The sequence below is a fragment of the Monodelphis domestica genome, chromosome 8 (genome assembly GCF_027887165.1).
Source record: "Monodelphis domestica isolate mMonDom1 chromosome 8, mMonDom1.pri, whole genome shotgun sequence".
Lineage (NCBI taxonomy): Eukaryota > Metazoa > Chordata > Mammalia > Didelphimorphia > Didelphidae > Monodelphis > Monodelphis domestica.
This window is the reverse complement of record NC_077234.1, coordinates 11996730-12015392: the sequence shown is the minus strand read 5'-3', so window position 1 is coordinate 12015392 and position 18663 is coordinate 11996730. Positions and strand designations below refer to the sequence as shown.

Here is an 18663-nt window from a genome sequence, read left to right as displayed (position 1 = left end):
ATAAGATCGCCAGGAGAAGAGGATCCTGGCCAGAACCCTATGGGACAACCCTGGACGAGGAGCCCTCTGAGAGGTAGAAGAATCAACCGAGAACGCTGTCTGGACAACCTTGAGAGAAGAGAGTGTCCAGGAAAAGAGGGTGACCAACAGGGTTAGAGGCTGTGGAGAGGTCCAGGAGAATAAGGATTGAGGGAAAGCCAATGGATCTGACCACAAATGGATCAATAGCCACTTCGGAGAGAGCAGTTTCAGCAGAGGCATCTATTGTCACTGGACTCTTAAGGATCTTAGCTGCCAGGGGCAGGGGAGAGAAGAGATGATAGAAGGAAGAGATGGATGAATCAAGTGAAGAGGGAGACACGGGCATTTTTGAGGGCAGAAAGGAAGCGGCCAGTAGAGAGCGAGAGATGAGTCAAGAGATGGGTGGGGCAATCTAGTGGAGGAGATGGGGAAGGGAATGAGGCCATTTGGACAGTTGGAGGGGACTAGGTTTAGGAGGCGATCCGATTCGGTGTTCTCTGAAACCCCTTCCAGATCGAGGTCTGTGGTCCTGGGTGCAAACTTGGGTTCAAGTTCAGTATTGGTTAGCTGTGTGATCCTGGGTCAGTCATTGCTTTCTGCCTTAGTTCCCCCATCTGTAAAACGAAGGCCCTCGGGAGCTGCGAGGACTTAATGAGATGTGACTTGGGAGTTCTGCGCACTTCTTAGTGCTACCCAGAACATGCTCCTAAAGCGACTGGGAGCAGCCCGAGATGCTTCTTGGTACCTCTGGAGGAATGTCCAGGGCTCTAGAGCGAGCGTAGAAGGGTGGGGCTTGAGAATCTCGGTGCGAGCTTTGATTGGCTAAACTCAGCAATCCATCCAATCGTCGTGCTGCTCTCTCCGCGAAATGGTGGAGCGGGGAGGGAGGAGAACTAGAAAGTGTCGTGACGATTAGCTAGTGTGGTGGTGAGGCTAGCCAATCAATTCTCGGATCGAGGATTTTCCCGGCTCTTCCTCTTCCCGTGTTAGTTTCAGTCTAACTGTTTTGATGCAAGAGGAGCATAACGGTGATTGGTTAGCCTGGCGATCCCCAGCCAATCCAAGCTCCGACCGTGGCTTGCACATCTGACTAGGTAAGGCCCGTACAGGAGCCGGGAAGAAAAGTCAATAGCGGAGCTAAAACTAAGATGGGCCATACCCAGCCAATCATCTCTCGTACCGAGTTCGCCCGGCCCCACCTCCTTTCCTGAGGGGCCTGCCAGGGGCGGGGTTCCAAAGAGGAGAATGGAGGGAGGAGAACCGAACGGTGATTGGCTGGAGCAGTGGCCCTCCGCCAATCAGCGCACCCTCTTCTGCAACTGTCAGTCCAGGCTCTGGATAGAGCGGGTGGGAGCGCGTGGAGGGGCTTCTTCCCCAGGGGCGCGTGTTCCTACCAGGCATGGAGGAGGCAGCGGCGGCCACGGCTGTAAGAAAGAGCGCGGGGAGCCCTCCTGTCCCCGGGGAGAGCGGTGGCGACAAGACCCGGCCCCAAGAAAGGTACGGGGGGGGGGGGGGGAAAGAGGGAGGGGAGAGGAGGGATCACCCCGGAGCCGGTCAGATCCTGGCCCCCCGCGGCGCCCTTCCGAGTTGGGGCTGAGCCGGAGAGGCCCGGGAAGAGGCGTTCCCAGACTTAGAGCAGGAGCCTGAACGCCGGGAAGCAAAGGCCGGGATTGGGTCCCCCCCCCCCGGCGATGGGCCCCCTCCGGGCCCCGGGGGCGCAGAAGCTTGGGGGGCTTCTTTCCCCTTGAGCGGAGGGCTTCAAGCAGGTATTGACCCGATGATCACGGACCGGAGAGAACAGAGAACGTTCCTGTGGAGAGATCAGGTGATCCCCGGGGCTGCTGGAGGTCCGTGGGGCACTCGCTGTGCCCTGCTGGTGCCCGTCTGGCGCCTCTCACTTTGGCCACTCCCTAGGCCAAGGCCACGGACAGTACGTGGGGTCTGTCCACCCACTACCCGGCTGCCAGTCATTTAGGTAGAAATTGTTTGGTGCAAACAAAGCCAAGCCCTGGGCTCCTCCCGGGTTACAGTGCGCCTCGATGGCGTCTGTGAGCACCCCTAATCCCTTTCCGCAGCGCTCGCAGGGGAAATCCCGTCTCCTCTGCCCCCAGACTCCCGGCATCGCTGATGCCCCGCGGGCGGACGCTGAGTTCTTCATGCCATCTAAACCGCGCTCTTGTTTTCCAGAAAGGTTTACATGGATTATAACGCCACGACGCCTCTGGAGCCAGACGTCATCCAGGCCATAACAGAGGCCTTGCGGGAAGCCTGGGGGAATCCCAGTAGCCCTTACCTGCCAGGTGAGAGACAAAAGCAGGGGGGAATCTCTGTTCTCTAGGCGGTCCTGCCTCATTGCTCCTCCCCTGTCACCTTGTGCTTTAGAATGGCTCGTTCCGGGGTCTGCAGCCTCTCTCTCTGCCTCTGAGGGCAGCCAGGGGTCTCCCAAGTCCTAGGCACGGCCCCTTTGAGCCCCTGTCCTGCAGCCTCGAACTGCGGGGCTGCTTTGGTGGGATGACCATCTAGGGGGGTCCCTGATGGCCCCACTCCCCCTGCAGATGCTGGTCTCACCCCATCATCCTTTGGTTTCTCTTTCATTGCTGGCCAACTCCTTTTTTAAGTTTCTGTAGCCTGGAAAGCCTAGGATCCTGGACCTCAGAGGCATCCAGTTCAGTGCCTTCAGGTTACAGCTAAGGAACAGGAGGCCCACGTAGGCCACGTAGGGGTCAGCTGACCCAGCTGAGCCCCCATAGGTCCGGCAGGAGGCTGCTTTGCACTTCCCAGGCACAGGTGATCATTACAGCTAGGAGAAACATTATTGAGACGCATTTGGGAACAGTTTATCCACCGCATCACCTCAGTGGTTGTATGTTGAATTTTTACCTTAGCTGTAAGACATCTGGTTGTTATGGAAACAAGTAAAATGGAACAGGCTTGGGAGTTGTGACATAAATCAGGCTCCAAGGGCCTTTGGATGCCATTTGGGGAGATTGATCTCCTTTATTTAAATGTTTGCTAAAGTTTTCTTTTTCTTAATAACCCTCACCATCCGTCTTGGAGTCAATACTGTGTATTGGTTCCAAGGCAGAAGAATGATAAGGGCTAGGCCATGGGAGTGAAGTGACTTGCCCAGGGTCACACAGCTAGCAAGTGTCTGAGGCCAGATTTAAACCCAGGACCCCCCATTTCCAGTCTTGACGCTCTATCCACTGAGCCACCCAGCTGCCCCCTAAGATAAGTTTTCCAAAGTCAGCTATTCCTGGAACATCGAAAGTATTTCAGGGACACTGAGGCTCCCTGGCTTTCAGTGCCAAAGGCCTTTCAAGTGTCCCTTCATTCATTATGGCCTTCTTAGTGGGTCTAGCGCAGACCTTGCCCAGAATCTTGCTTCTGAGGTCTGTCTCAGTGCTACCAGGCATAGCCGGCCATTCTGTTCTGTAGCGATTAAAATGATTTGAAATTTTATTTCAATTTGAAATTTGAAATAATTTGAAAATGATTTAATTGGCCAGTCAGACATCCCAACTGTAGTCAAATGATTCTCTGGGCCATCCTAAGACAAAGGGAAACCCCTTCCCACCTCCCTTCATCCATTATTCCTCCAGATTCCTCCGGACCAAGAACAAAGGGACCAAGAACAAAGGCACAGCCGGCACAGGAATGCACAGAAATTCTCCCTAATCAATGGGAATTAGTTCAGTCTGTGAAAAGAGATGCTCAGGATTCAACCCAGTGTATTCAGATTAATAGCTGAGGAATCAAATCCTGCTGAAAGGGATTTTCACTGTGAAATTGGGAAGGCAGGACTGACTCATCTGTGGGAGGACTATGGCCAGAGCTGCCATTTCTGGGGTCCCCGATGAGTGCCAGGGTGGTCCCCAGAGCAGCCTCAGGGGGGAGGCAGTGCAAAGGGTGCTCAGGGAGGTCAAGGGAATGGCTAATGGTAACCGATGGTGCTGGTTCTGGAGTCCAGCGACTTCTCAGTCTGGTGATCTTCCCTTTGGAATTCAGCCTTAGCTGGCTCTTATGTTTTATGCAACTCCAGATTCACTCTGAAAATAATAAGAGGAAGCACTCAAAGTGACGCACAGGTTTTCCCCTTTGTTCCTTAGGGGTGGGGAGTAAAAGAAACTGAGGCCTAGAGGTTAAATCCAGGGACACACTGCTAGCAAGTGTCGGAGGTAGGATTTGAAGGAGGCAGGGTCTACCCACTGTACTGCCAAGTTGTCACCTACATCAGTAGAGAAGATGTATTTTTTACCACTTAATGCATTCTGATTCCTATATTAATTACTGGTTATTTCACCCTGCTCTTAGAAAGCCATTAAGTGGGCGTCACCAGGAAGGGTGTGGCCCCTGGTGCCCTTTGGAAAGTGTCCTTGTGGCCTCTGCTGGCAGCCCTGGAAGTGCCCCAAAGGCCGGCCCTGATCTTGGCTGGGGGTCCCATTCCTAGGCCTTCAGGAGGCCGGAGGAGCCCTTAGAATCTAATGTCTCCCCAAGAGATAAAGTGGGAACCATGTAGACAATGAATGGACATGAGTATGAGAGAGAGAGACAGTGAAACAGATAGACAGGCAGAAATAGAGACAGAGACAGAGAAGAGAGGGAAAGAGAGAGGGAAACAGGGAGGAAAGAGGGGGAGAGGCAGAGAAGGAAGAAGGGAGAGAGCCTGAGGCAGAAAGAAAGACAGAGAGAGAGGGAGAGACACAGAGAGAAAAAGGGAGAGAGACAGAGAGAGAGAGAGAAAGAGAGGGAGAGAGAGAGAGAGACAGAGAGAGAGAGAGAGAGAGAAAGAGAGGGAGAGAGAGAGAGAGACAGAGAGAGACAGAGACAGAGAGAGAGAGAGAGAGGGAGAGGGAGAGAGGGAGAGGGAGAGAGAGGGAGAGAGGGAGGGAGAGAGAAAGAGGGAGAGAGAGGGAGAGAGGGAGGGAGAGAGAAAGAGGGAGAGAGAGGGAGAGACAGAGTGAAAGAGGGAGAGAAAGAGGGAGCGGAGAGAGAGAGAAGGGGGGGGGGGGCAGAGAGAGCAGCAGGAGGGGAAGGAGAGAGTGACTGGCTGACCCAGCCAGGGTGTGAGAGGGGCCACAGCCTCTTCTCCTGGGATGATGGCTCACTCATGACTAAATGAAATGGCCTCTTTAACGATTCACCCGGACCAAGCCGACATTCCCCTTGAGCATAGGGGCATGGTGACCCCTTGGTGGACCCGGGCCTGAACTTGGGTCCATCCACTTTCTTTACTCCTTCCTGGATGCCATGTTCCGTGTCATTTCCTGGATCCTTTTGGTGCCCAGCCTGGGAGGCGGGGCTGGCCCTGATCTTATCTGGAGAGGCTCTCCCAGCCCGAAGTGGCTCATGAATCTCACTGGGTGGGGAGATGGGAGGGAGGCTTGATGGTCTCTGGGCCCATCTCTGGCCCCCTCTGGGCATGCACCCCGGGGAGCCCATCCCCAGAGTCCGGGCACTCCACTGGCTCCCAAGGACTATCGTGACTGATTTTTATTTTTATTTAATTTTTTTCTCTTTAAATTTTTATTTGGTCATTTCCAAACATTATTCATTGGAAACAAAGATCATTTTCTTTTCTTCCCTCCCCTCCCTCCCACCACCTCTCCCATAGCCGAGGCACGATTACACTGGGTTTCACGTGTTCTTGATTCGAACCCATTTCCGTGTTGTTGGTATTTGCATCAGAGTTTCCTTTAGAGTCTCTCCTCAGTCATGTCCCCTCAACCGCTGTAGTCAAGCAGTTGCTTTTCCTCGGTGTTTTTACTCCTACAGTTTATCCTCTGCTTGTGGATAGTGTTTTTTAGATCCCTGCAGATTGTTCAGGGACATTGCATTGACCCTAATGGAGAAGTCCATCACCTTCGATTGTACCACAGTGTATGAGTCTCTGTGTACAATGTCCTCCTGGTTCTGCTCCTCTCGCTCTGCATCACTTCCTGGAGGTTGTTCCAGTCTCCATGGAATTCCTCCACTTTATTATTCCTTTTAGCACAATAGTATTCCATCACCAACATATACCACAATTTGTTCAGCCATTCCACAATTGAAGGGCATCCCCTCGTTTTCCAATTTTTGGCCACCACAAAGAGTGCAGCTATGAATATTCTTGTACAAGTCTTTTTCCTTATTATCTCTTTGGGGTACAGACCCAGCAGTGCTATGGCTGGATCAAAGGACAGACAGTCTTTTAGCACCCTTTGGGCATAGTTCCAAATTGCCCTCCAGAATGGTTGGATCAATTCACAACTCCACCAGCAATGAATTAATGTCCCTACTTTGCCACATCCCCTCCAGCATTCACTACTTTCCATAGCTGTCATGTTAGCCCATCTGCTAGGTGTGAGGTGATACCTCAGAGTTGTTTTAATTTGCATCTCTCTGATTATAAGAGATGTAGAACACTTTTTCATGTGCTTATTAATAGTTTTGATTTCTTTGGCTGAGAACTGCCTGTTCATGTCCCTTGCCCATTTATCAGTTGGAGAATGGCTTGATTTTTTTGTACAATTGATGTAGCTCTTTGTAAATTTGAGTAATTAAACCTTTGTCAGAGGTTTTTGTAATGAAGATTGTTTCCCAATTTGTTGCTTCCCTTCTAATTTTGGTTACATTGCTTTTGTTTGTTTGTACAAAACCTTTTTAATTTGATGTAGTTGAAATTATTTATTTTACATTTTGTAACTCTTTCTAAGTCTTGCTTGTTTTTAAATCTTTCCCTTTGCAACTGACTTTTAAAATGGTTTCTTTTGAAGGTAGAAAGGCCAAAGAGATCATCAACGCGGCCCGAGAGAACTTGGCCAAGATGGTAGGCGGAAAGCCCCAGGATCTGATCTTCACTTCGGGGGGCACAGAGGTGAGGGCTTCCAGCACAGCCTCGCTTTCGCTGAGAAATCCTAGGGGGAATGGGAAGAGTCCCAGGGCATAGCTCGCCCCCCCAGCCCCCTGGCATTTAGTAAGCCCCGAGTGTATACTCCGCAGTGGGCTAGGTGCTGCAGCAGCTACGGATCAGGTTGGAAAGTCCCGACCCCCGGCTTCACACCTGAGAAGGGGTTCAGGGTCCAGAAAGGAAGTGTCCCCCGAGGCATTATGGGAAAGCTGCGGCCTCCCAGGATGGCCGAGACAGAGTTGGAGACCTGAGTGGGGGGCGGGGAGGGGGCATTGAGTAAACTGAGGCCCCGGAGAGGAGGTCGGGGCCGCCACAGCCCTCCCATTCTGTCCAAGGGGGTGGATGGGACGGCCTTGGGGGTCTCGGGCTGGGATTCTGCTCCCGGCAGCCCCGCTGTGTCCCGGGCCCGGGTTTCCCCTCTGGACGTGAGAGCCCGCCCCAGCCCAAAGCCCCTGGCTATCGGGGTCTCTCCTCCGCTCCCACCCCAGGCGAACAACCTGGTGATCCACTCCTCGGTGAAGCTGTTCCAGGAGAGCCAGCAGGGCCGCCAGGACGGGCCGGCCGAGCAGCCACCGGGCCTGGGCCACGGGGCCAAGCCCCACATCGTCACGTGCTCGGTGGAGCACGACTCCATTCGCCTGCCCCTGGAGCACCTGGCGAGGGAGCACGTGGCAGGTGAGTGCCCGGGACAAGGCCCGGACAGGGGCGGAGAAGCGCCCTGGGGCACGGGCAGGCGCCCATTCCTTCTGGGAGCCTTTCACCGAGCATGCGCAGAGCGCAGGACAGTCCTGGGGAAGTGTGTCCCCCCCCCAGCCCTTCCTCTAGTGGGAGCCTGGCCGCTCCTCGGTGCTTCCTGGGCTCATTCTCCAGAGGGGGCGAAGGTCCCTGGCTCCCGCCCCCTCCCTTACAAGTGGGGAAACTGAGGAAGCCCTGAGCAGGGCGGTACCGTCTGTAGAGAAGAATTACCCACCCAGAGGCTAGGCCCTTCCCAAGAGCGGAGGGCAGGGAGGCTCCCCCAGGCGGGGCTTGGAAAGATGTGGGAAATGGGGTCCGGAAGGGAGGGAGCCATGGAGGACGGCACCCACAGAGCCCGGGGACCTGCAGTGAGCCTGGAGAGGGGCCGCCTGACAGGGGCATCTTCGGCCGCTCCCCGCAGAAGTCACCTTTGTGCCTGTCTCGAAGCTGAACGGTCAAGCGGAAGCGGATGACGTCCTGGCCGCCATCCGGCCCTCCACCTGCCTCGTGACCATCATGCTGGCCAATAACGAGACGGGCGTCATCATGGTAAGACAGGGCCGGAGAGCGCAGGGCTCATTCGGCCTGGTCGGCCAGGCCTCCCCTCGTCAGGGCCTCCCCTTCTTGCCTGTGTCTCTTGGGGAATGTCTGGCGCCTGGTGGTCACGCAGTGCACGTTTGCTGACTGACTGATTGACCGACCAGATGGGTTGGCGGCTTCCCCAACGAGGGCCATTTCCCTTTTTTGGGCCAGCTTGGCCAGTGTGAGGGGAACCTTGGGGCGGGGGTCCCCAGACTTTTTACACAGGGGCCAGTTCACCGTCCCTCAGACCAGACTACAAAAGCCATGAACAAGCCTGTATGGCGCTGTCTGGGATAGGAGGCTGCAGCGCTGGCTGGGATGGGCCTACCCCACCTTGCACAGCCCATCACTGCCACCACTATGCAGGGCAGCCGTATCCGCCGTGTGGAATCCCCTGCCCCAGATGACCACGTCTGCCATCGTGCAGCCCCATAATCCTTTGTGCCTGCCTCCTTCTCGTTCAGCTACTCTCGGGCCACACAAAGGATTATGTCACCGGAAGTAGTACTGTATGGGAGCAACGGCCCCACTGACCACCAATGAAAGGTGCCCCTTGCGGAAGTGCGGTGGGGGCCGGAGAAGTGGCCTCGGGGCGGCAGTTTGGGGACCCTGCCTTAGGGTGCTTTCATGGGCATTTCTCCCATCATGAGGGATCTGTGCAGGTCCTGCCCTTTGACCTGCTATTGATTAGGTAATGGAGGGCTCAGGAGTGCTTACACTGGTCCGAGTGCTGTGCTAAGTGCTGTACAATCATTATCTCCCCTCCGGACAACCCTACCGAGGGGGCGCCAGGTTACCCCCATTTACAGATAAGGGAACTGAGGTGAACCGAATTCAGGTCTCCCCAGCCCTCTGCCCCATCTCAGAAAGGGTTCCTCTGTCAGAAATTTGCTGCAAGCGCATCCTCCGTCTCTTCTCATTTCCGCCATGTTGGTTTGCCACTGGCGCTGCCACATTTCCCACGATTGTCCTTCATCTGTAACCCCAGCTTGCAGGCTCTCCACCTCTCTCTTCCCCACGATGCTTCCTGATGCTCATGTCTCCTCGGCGGTGGGCGAGGCTGGCCTGACCCCTCCTTGTTTCTTGGCACTCTGGGCCCCGGGATGGCCCTTCCTCGAGCCGCCCCTTCCAGCTGCTTTTGGCTTGGAGCCCGCAGCCCCGGGAGGTTCAGGCCTCTTCTGTCTCCTTTCTAGCCTGTCTCGGACATCTGCCGGCGAATCAAAACCCTGAACCAGAGTCGGGCGGCCTCGGGGCTGCCGGTCATCCGTGTGCACACCGACGCGGCCCAGGCTTTGGGCAAGAGGCGGGTGGACGTGCAGGAGCTGGGGGTGGATTACCTCACCATCGTGGGCCACAAGGTGAAGCTCTGGCTCATGCTCCGTCGCCTCTGAGTCTGCCCCCTATTTAAGGATAATTACCGCCCAGGGAACACTCCGATCTCCTAATGCCTTTTTAATGGGCTGATTAGGCCAGGAAAGCCAACCCTGTCCATCTGTTTGTCCAGCTTTCACGGTCTTTTTTTTATAGCCTTCTCTTCTGTCTAGACTCAGTACCGAGTATTGTTTCCAAGGCAGAAGAGGGTTAAAGGCTTCACCATTGGGGTCACACCGTGGGGAAGTGTCGAGGCCAGATTTGAACCCAGAACCTCCTGTTCCCAGGCCTGGCTCCCTCTCCACTAAGCTGCCCCTGCTTCTGCTTCTTTGATCACCTCCGGCTGATTGGTTTATTAGCTGATCCGACCTGGAATGCTTCCTCAGCAGGTTTCATGGCATTACCCCAAGGTCATACCAAAAAGGAGAGAGAATCCTTAGGGCTGGAAGGGACTTGTTCAGCCTCCCCTCCCCCTGCATTTACAGACAAGGCAGGACATGAATATAGGAATGAAAATAGCACCCGCCGCTTAACAAACAAAACAAAGATTTGTGAAACAGTTTGTCTGTTTTCTCATCTGAGTCTCACAGTAGCCCTTGGTGGTGGGTACAACAGTTAGGACTCTCCCCATTTTACAGAGGAGGAAACTGAGACCAAGAGGCCAAGTGTTTTGTCATTGGCCACATAACTACTGGGATCAGGAAGAATTCGAACCCAGTTCTTACTGAATCCAAGGTGAGCTCTCAGAAACGATTCCCTCTGTTTGGGCACAATTTATAAAATCATTTTAAGCTATTCCATGTTACTCACTGAATCTGGAGGTGAGAGGAATATTCCCAGTGCCCTATAGTACCCATTGGAGAGACCAAAAGACACCCTCCTCTGGAGAAATTCCAGCTTCTCTATGTCTTTCCTAGAAGGGGGTGCCTGGACGGCACCTCATCCTTGAGGTAGAACCCCCCCTTCTTCCCAGATGCTCACTAAGCACCCCATAACTGGCTGTTTTTAATTGGGAGCCCCCTTGCCTTTCTCCAGCCCCGTGGGCCCCCTCCCATTCTGCAGGAGCTTGCCCAATCACCAGCTCTGAGCCCCTGAGCTCTCTTGGCCGGAATTCATCCGGGGAAGCCGGGCTGGTTTGTTGACTGGATTGATCTCGGGCATGGATTCCTCACTGGCCATGCTGACTCTCTCCTTTACAGGCCAAAGATCGTTCTCTTTGGCAGAGAAAACTGAGACAGAATCGCCGTCCTCTTTGCCCAGTGGAAATGGGAATGGTTTCCCCTTGGATGGGCAGAATTTTGCTCCCTGCACCCTCTTGGGATGACTTTCCCCGTGTGACTCTAGTCCATGGGATTCTCCCTGGAGCCATTCTGAGGCCCTTGGCATCTGCTCCCTGCAGGCAGGAATAACTCCAGCTCTCTGTCCTCTCTCAAAAACTTAAGAGGGAGTGTTCATCCTCTCCCACCTGCCCTGGGTCCCAATGGCCCACCCCAAGTAGGGAGACTCAGATCCACAAGAGAACTCCACACTGTGGATACGTCCACCTTTGCAAGGATGAAATGTCGTCAAGGCGAGCCAGGAAGTTGTTGATAATCTGCTTTTGGCCCAGAGAGAAGGAAGGAGAGACAGGGGTGGCAGGGGGAGAGAGAGAAAGATAAGAGAGACAGAGAGGAGAGAAAGAGGGAAAGAGGAAGAGAGAGAGCACTCAACAAAGATCACCCACATTGAAGCCCTCCCTCCCTCCCTGTGACATCAAGCTTGTCAGGCTTAGCATCTGTTTCCCCAGCTCCTTCCCTTCCCTCCTTCTGCCTAGGTGGGCTCTAACTCACCTGATGATAGTCCAACCTCATTTAACAGATGGGGAAACTGAGGCCAGGACCACAGAGGGAGTAGGAGACAGGGCCAGGCTGTCCTTTAGGGCTGTCCCACATGAGGATCTATGGGGTGTCCCATACACGTATCAGTTTCCCCAGCCAGTGTGGGTCGTGTCAGAGATGTGCCAAGAGCAGGCACCACAGTAACCCTATGGAATGGTTTCCTCCTAGTTCTACGGTCCCCGGATTGGAGCGCTTTATGTGCGAGGCCTGGGAGTCGTCACCCCTCTGCGCCCCATGCTGTTTGGAGGCGGGCAGGAGTGGAGCTTCAGACCAGGGTGAGGTGGGAAGGCAGGGTGGGCTGTCCTTCTGGGTCCCCCCCCCAAGTGCCGGGGCCCTGATAGCCTTACCTTGCTGTCTCTGCTTCCCAGGGGGACGATGGTTTCTGTTTGGGGAAGGCGTCGTCTGTGGGAAGTGCCAGAGTAAATGGGTGGGAGCCCTTTTTATCCTCCTGAACTCGGCCTCCATGGGGAGCCCTGAATGAGTCTGCCCAGCATGGCTGAGATGGAAAATTGACTGCGGGGCTCAGGGCTCCCTGGCTCTCCCGGGTTAATGTCTGAGGCCTTGAGAGGCTCCCTGTTATATTTCAGAACTATCAATGCTCTCCTTCCGTGCTCCCTGCAGGGAAGACCCTGCCCTGTCACAAGTTAGCATCAAAGCAACTCGCAGCCTGGGCTGCGTCCTGCAGTGCCGCCTCGGAGGAGAGGTTGCCCATAGCCTTAGTGCAGCTCCAGAGGCTTCCCTGCTCCTTCTTCCACTCCGCTGTGGCCGCCACATCAGGATGGACATGGGTCCCTCCCAGCGGTCAGCGGTTTGTTCCTAGCCGTTTGACCTGAATAATCCTTGACCCACTGACAGGATGGCCACTGGCTGCAGAGGGCCGAGGTGGCGAGCCTCGGGGCCAGCCAGTCATCCTCAAGCTCTCCCTGCCCTGGCTCTCTTGCAATGACGGAATGGATTTCCCATTGGTTGCTCCCTGGCGTGTGTCTTATAACCAGGAAGCCGAGAACAGCCTGGGTAGGTAGTGGGGGCCTGGGGACATTGGCACCAAGGCCCACTGTTGGCCGAGAGCCAACCCCAGAGGAGGCCTCAGGATAGCGAGAGGGGACGGTGCCGGAGACGTTCATGTCCTGAGAACGGGTGCCTGGAGGGGAAGGGGGCCAGAAGTGGCCTTAGGTGCTCAGGCTAGGAGGGACCTGCTGGCAGGCCAGCAAGTCCAAGAACCCAAGCCTTTTCTGTTGCAGCAGCTCTTGAGGTTGGGTCTCAGACTGAAGGTTAGGGCTAGACAAGAGCCTGGAGGTTGTGCCAGGAACTGATTGACCCAAAGGGCACTCCTCGGACAGGACAAGCCTTGGGCTAGGCCTGGGGCCCACGGCAGCTCTGCGCTGCCCAGGCTGGCTTTAACCTAGGCTTGTCTTGCTGGCCCTTCGTAGCTTTGCCGCTGATTCCCATGTAGCCTTGCAGTCTCTGTTCCCACACCCCAGTTTTGCTTGTCCAGAGGACAAGAATTTTCCTGCTTGTTCTTGCTCCTCCTTTTTCCTGCCATATTCCAATCTCTGTATAGCTGGGCTCAGTCCTCTCCCGTGGCCCCCGTCTCCTCCAGGATCACCCAGAAAAGCTGACATCCTTCCTAACTCAGCCCCTCCTCCCATGCACTCTTCTGTCCAGTGACTCTGGCCTCCTTGCTGCTCCCCCAACTAGAACTCCCTCACACACACTCTGTTCACTTTTCTCTGGCCATCTGACCCCCACACCCATGATGCTCTCCATCCGCACCTCCACTGCTTGGCTCCCTTCAAGGCTTGCCCAAAGCCCGCCATCTTGGTTTCCACAGGGAACTATACCAGAGAATGAAAAGAGCCAGCCTACAAGTGCTTTCATTGCTAAACCTGGTCCCCATATAAATGTACAGGGGCCCAGAAGGTGATGCCTCTCACCCCATCCCTTGTCTGACTAATATTCCTCCTGACGTTGAGTTGTCACAGGCCCCATCCAGTTGGGCCAGACCCTAATTGAGCCCCACATTGCACGGATGCCAGTTCAGTTTGACAAGTCCGTGGTGAAGTCCTGGTGGAATTTCATTTCCCAACTTTGGGGGAGGAAGACTGGGGCTTGGCACTGACTCTCCCTTCTCTGTGCTACTTCTCTCAGAGAGACTTTGCCAGGGCCCTGGGCAGAGGAGGGGTGGCTGTCACGCCTCCCTGGTTGCTGTGCTCTGGCCCTGGGTGGGTCTCCTTCCACCCTCTGGCCAGGACAATCCCTGCACCACCACACCTCTGAGGCTGGGTTTCTGGTTTGGTTTGTGCCCTCAGCTTTCCCAGGGCTGCTGGCCTTTCTCCTGGAAGGTCTCCTCAGGGCCTTGGGGCTTTCCCCCCTTTGTCCACAACTGGAACATTGAACTTTCTGCCCATATACATCTTAAAAATGAATTAATTTTAAAATAAAAACTCCATCTTGGAATCAATACTAAGTATTATTCCAAAGCAGAAGAGTGGTAAGGGCTAGGCAATGGGGGTTAAGTGACTTGTCCAGGGTCACACAGCTGGGAAGTATCTGAGGTCAAATTCGAATCCAGGATCTCTGGCTCTAAATTCATTAAGCCACCCTGCCCATACACATTCTTGACATCTCCTCTCATACAGACTGTGGCTAGGGCTAGAGATTTAACTTTGTTCAGGGTTGTTGGGTTCTGAGATCCCCTGTCACGTCACCCCAGGTAGTTCTGATGTAGAATCTTCTGAGGAAAAGCATGTTGGGGCTCATGGGAAGCTCTCAATCAGTGAGCACGTCAAAACGGGAAACTTGCATAGACCAAAGACCTCTCCTCCACACTGGGATCGTGCCCAGCAGCAGAGACTGGCCAGAACAGGCCGGGCTGTTCCCACCTCCTGACCCGACCCAGAGGGCTCAGGAGGAGGATGCTTGTTTGGACACAGTGGGGGAGGAGGGGAAGGAGGGAATAGGTTTTTCTTGACAGTATGAACTGGTTTTAAAGGGTCTTGTTTCTCTTTTTTTCAGTGAGGGTAGGGGAAGGGGAGAGGAAGAGAGGCATGTTTTTGCCTGTTCATTTTTAAACCCTTCCTTTCTGTCTTAGACTCAATACTATATATTGACTCCAAGGCAGAAGAGCCCTGATGGCTAGGCAATGGGGGTGAAGTGACTGGAGGTTCTGGGTTCAAATTTGACCTCAGACTCTAACTGGGTGACCCTGGACAAGTCACTTCCCGCCCATTACCCAGCCCTCACTGCTCTTCTGCCTTAGAACCAGTATACACTAGTGATTCTAAGACAGAAGGGAAGGGTTTAAAACATTTTAATTAAAAGGCCTGTTCAGCTTCCCAGATTTGATCCCTCCCCACCTCTTTTCCCTACTCAGCTGTGGGCCCAGCTCATTCATACACACCCTCTCCAGCAGATGTTGCTTCAAGGCTGGGGAGGGTTTCCAACCTCCTGGACCCCCCCCCCTCCCAGTAGTGTTTTCATCTTTTCCCACCAGATTTCCTTTAACCAGAGAAACTACTTGGGGGGGCGGGGAGGGGGGGATATTAAAATCGGCCGCTTTCTGGAGCCTCCATTTGCGGTCTTCCGAGGAGGCCAGACGGGGCCTGGGCTGGGCCGGGCAGGGAAATCCGAGGTCTGGGCCTCCAGCCGGGTGTGAGGGCCGCTCTTCTCATTTCAAGAATCCTGGAAGCCCAACAAATGGCACTTGGCCGGATGCCAGGCATGTGTGCGAAGGGAGCCCAGTGAAGGCCAGTTCGGGCTCTTTGCTTCTGCGGCAGGGATGGGAGGGTTAATACGGTGCCCGTTTCTTGCAGGACGGAGAATACTGCCATGATTGCGGGCCTTGGAAAGGTGAGAAGGGCAGGCCGGGCGGGGGTGCCCCAGCAGCGAGGGGGGTCCAGGGGATGGCCGGTGGATTCAGCCGCAGCCCCGGCGATCCGGAAATGCTGTAGGGCCCGCTTGAATTGCTGACTTCCTGGCCCCGACCCCTGAGCACGTGATTCTCCCATTTCCCGCTCCCGCCCGTCTTCCAGCTTCTGGGAAACCTGTGCAGGGCGCTCCGGGCCTTTAGTGAAAAGAAGGGGCTTAGGCTTCCCTGGAGCCCAGCCAGCCATCCAGGGGAAATGGAAGAGGCCAGCCGGCCCTTCCCCTCCCTCCTCCCTCTCTAGGTCGGCCCTTTGCCGCGGGGTCTCCACTTTGCCCCCGGGGGGGGGGGGAGGGGCGGCAGTGACACGGTGTCCGCCTTGTTTGGGGGGTGTGCAGGCAGCCGAGCTGGTGAATCAGAACTGGGCCGTGTATGAGGCCCACATGAAGAAGATGAGAGACTACCTGGAGGAGAGGCTCGAGGTGAGCGCGGACGGTTTTGGAGGGCTCCTGCCGGGGCGGGCGGAGGGGCGGCGGACTCCCTTCCCGTCTGACTTCAGGGGCTCCGGGCAGCGCGGCGGGAGGCCGCTTCTCCGGCGCTCTTCCTGAGCCGATCTGTCTGTCCAGGCCGTGTTTGAGAAGAGAATCCACCTGAACAGTCACTTCGCGGGCTCCGACCGGCTCTCCAACACGTGTAACTTCTCCATCGCCGGTCCACACCTGCAAGGTGCCTGCCAGCCCCGCCCCGCCTCCTAGCGCTCAGCCCTGGCCGCTGGGGATGCTGGGAAAGGCCCTAGAGTGGCCCCGACGGCCCCAGGGTCCGTCGCCCATTAGTTACGCTGGAGAGATCCACATTTCTCCCGGGTTTGCCCTCCTTTTACCAGCCACCGGCCCCGGCAGTTGAAACGGACCCCTCCCGGGCTCGGAGAAAGAAAGCTGCCCCCCCTTCCCTTTTCCTCCCTTCTCCCCTGCTTCTCCCACCTCCCTAGCTGCCCACGCAGGTCTTAGAGGGCTCCGCAAGAAGCCTGTTTCTGGCTGCAGTCAGAGCCCTCCAGACTTCCTAGTGGGGCGCCTGGGCTAGGGCTGGAGGGGGAGGGGTCCACCTGGCCCCCCACCGGGAAATAGGGCGGGGCTTCCCGGCCTTGGGGGCGGGGCGGGGATGGGGGGCACTTGTCCTTTCAATCAGCACCTTGCCTCAGCGTGTGACTGTGTGTCTGTCTGTGTGTCCGTGTGTCTGCGTGGGCCGTCTCATGCAGGCCGGCTGGTGCTGGCTCGCTGTGGGACGCTCCTGGCCAGCGTGGGCGCTGCTTGTCACTCAGACCAGGGCGACCTGTGAGTATTCTTTGGGGGGAGGCGTTTTCTCCCTGGGGGCGGGAGAGGAAGGGGGGACAGGACAGCTCCTTCCCACCTGGAAGAGGACTTGGGGGCCCGCAGCAGGGAAGGCAGTGGCCTCACTCGAATCCAGGCCTTCCCGACCTCGGGGTCTCTACTAAGGCCCGGATAGTCCTGAGAACTCGCCATCGGTGCTTCCCCCGCTCCTCTCCGTCCCCTGCCCGGAGCCTGGCGAGGCCCGAGGGCTGGGAAGCTTGGTGGGACCAGAGTCCAGCCCTTTGGGGCTCAGAGAGGGAAGCGCGGGGCCTCATGGGAGGAGGGGGGGTGCTGATCCTCTAAAGGAAGCCCGGATCCAGCCTCGAGATGGGCGGGCAGCGGGGCCGGGCGCCCTCGGTGGAGGAGGGGGAGGGCAGTGGTCCATCGCCCCTTTGCCTTCCAGGCCGTCGCCCATCCTGCTGAGCTGCGGCATCCCCCTGGATGTGGCCCGCAATGCCATCCGGCTGAGCGTGGGCCGGACCACCACCCGGGAAGACGTGGAGCTGGCGGTGGAGGACTTGAGGCAGGCGGTCACCCAGCTGGAGAAGGGCTCGGCCTCCTAGAGCTCCGAGCTGCCTCCCCTCCTCCCCCCCCCCCCCTTTCATAGGAGGAGGAAGGGCCGCGCCTGCCCTACTCAGCAAGGAAGCCTCCGAAATATTCCATTTAACCCCAAGGAAGACTAGGATCGCTGCGGCCGGCTGTGAAGCTGCGGGGTCTGTGGCTGCCTGGGGGGAGGAGGGGGCGGGATGGATGCGCCTGAAGAGGGCGTTCCCCCTTCAGAGAGCCGAGCCACCCCCCCTCCCCCCAGCGAGGCCGCAGCCAGAGAAGCTTTTGTAGCCTCCTGTTGGGCGATGGATTCGAGGATGCCCGGGGAGGAGATTTGCCCCGGTCAGCTCTGGTTCGCCCAAAGGGAGCCGCCTTAGTTCTGTGCCTTCGGGGCCAGGAAGGCCATTTTTCATAGGAAGCCTTCGGGCTCAGGAATCAGAGTTGAAGCCTTTGGCCTCAACGAGGAAAAGCAGCGTCTGCAGAAGCGCCAAAGAACGCCCTTCCCCCTTCCATTTGTTCTCTTCCGGGGATCCTTGTGGACCCCACCCGGGTGTGAGCAAAGCTTGGTGCTGGGGACCCAGAGGAAGGGCCGCTGGGCTCTGGAGGCATCTTCATCCGCCTCCTCCAGGCTCCATGGCCTGGTGCCTGCCCAGCACCAACCGTCTGCCAGACCTGCCCCAAGTCCCGTCCCCATTTGTTACCGCTGGAGGGGCTCTTCGGCGGCCTCCATCCCATCCGATATAGGAAAACCCTGCCCTGGATCCTCCTGCCCGCATCACGCAGCTCCTCACAACCGGTGGGGGTGGGGGTGGGGGCCTCCCTGACCCCAGTATCCGTAGGAGGATGTGGAGGGAGGGGCCCCAGGCGATGAGCCCAAGGATTCCCGGGAAGGGGAGCTTTGGGCCCCGCTGGGCTCTGAGCCAGTGTCCCCAGTCTCTAGGCAGTTCTTGATCCAAGTGAACTCTAGGAAGGTTCTTCTTGAGCCCAGAAAAAGAAAACCAGCCATTTGGCGGGCACTCCGGGAGTGCCAGCTTCCCCTCATTTGCCACTTGTCCTGGGTAAGCCCTGTTACTGCCACATGGCTCACGGAATCACTCCCCAGCACACTAATGGCAGCCAAGGGCCATGAAGATTGCCCGAGGAAGTTGCCAGACTCTCCTCGCTGTTTCCAGGGGCCTCATGGCCGGGCCTGGCATCCTTGCCCATGCTTGAATGCCTTTGGCCTGGTCTCTTCCATAGGATCTTCCTTCAGATGGCACACCGTAGGAAGGGCCGATCTAAAGGTCTGGGGATGCCCGTTTGACTTGTTCTGGGTGAGGAACCGTCTCTAACAGATCTTGTGCCATCTTGGCCCAGTACTGCTGGAAATGTTGCTTGGCGATGTCTCTATTAATAAACTTATTTTTATGCTGA

At 56.3% G+C, this 18663-nt stretch overlaps 1 protein-coding gene across 5 annotated transcripts; it reads left to right on the top strand.

Annotated features, from left to right (window-relative positions):
* The first annotated feature begins 1251 nt into the window (after positions 1 to 1251).
* Positions 1252 to 18663, top strand: SCLY (selenocysteine lyase). 5 transcript variants are annotated; one of them, XM_007502373.3, is made up of 12 exons: positions 1252 to 1518; positions 2213 to 2321; positions 6777 to 6877; positions 7399 to 7585; positions 8067 to 8194; positions 9421 to 9585; positions 11644 to 11750; positions 15288 to 15324; positions 15736 to 15819; positions 15964 to 16063; positions 16593 to 16668; positions 17108 to 18663. In XM_007502373.3, the coding sequence occupies exons 1-12, from the start codon at positions 1267 to 1269 to the stop codon at positions 17265 to 17267; spliced, it is 1506 nt and encodes a 501-aa protein (XP_007502435.2). In that variant the 5' UTR covers positions 1252 to 1266; the 3' UTR covers positions 17268 to 18663. The 5 variants fall into 5 exon arrangements, with proteins under 5 accessions (XP_007502435.2, XP_001373605.2, XP_056664000.1 ...); XM_001373568.3 differs by having other exon boundaries at positions 1316 to 1518; positions 2209 to 2321; XM_056808022.1 differs by lacking the exon at positions 1252 to 1518 and adding an exon at positions 1601 to 1787 and having other exon boundaries at positions 2209 to 2321.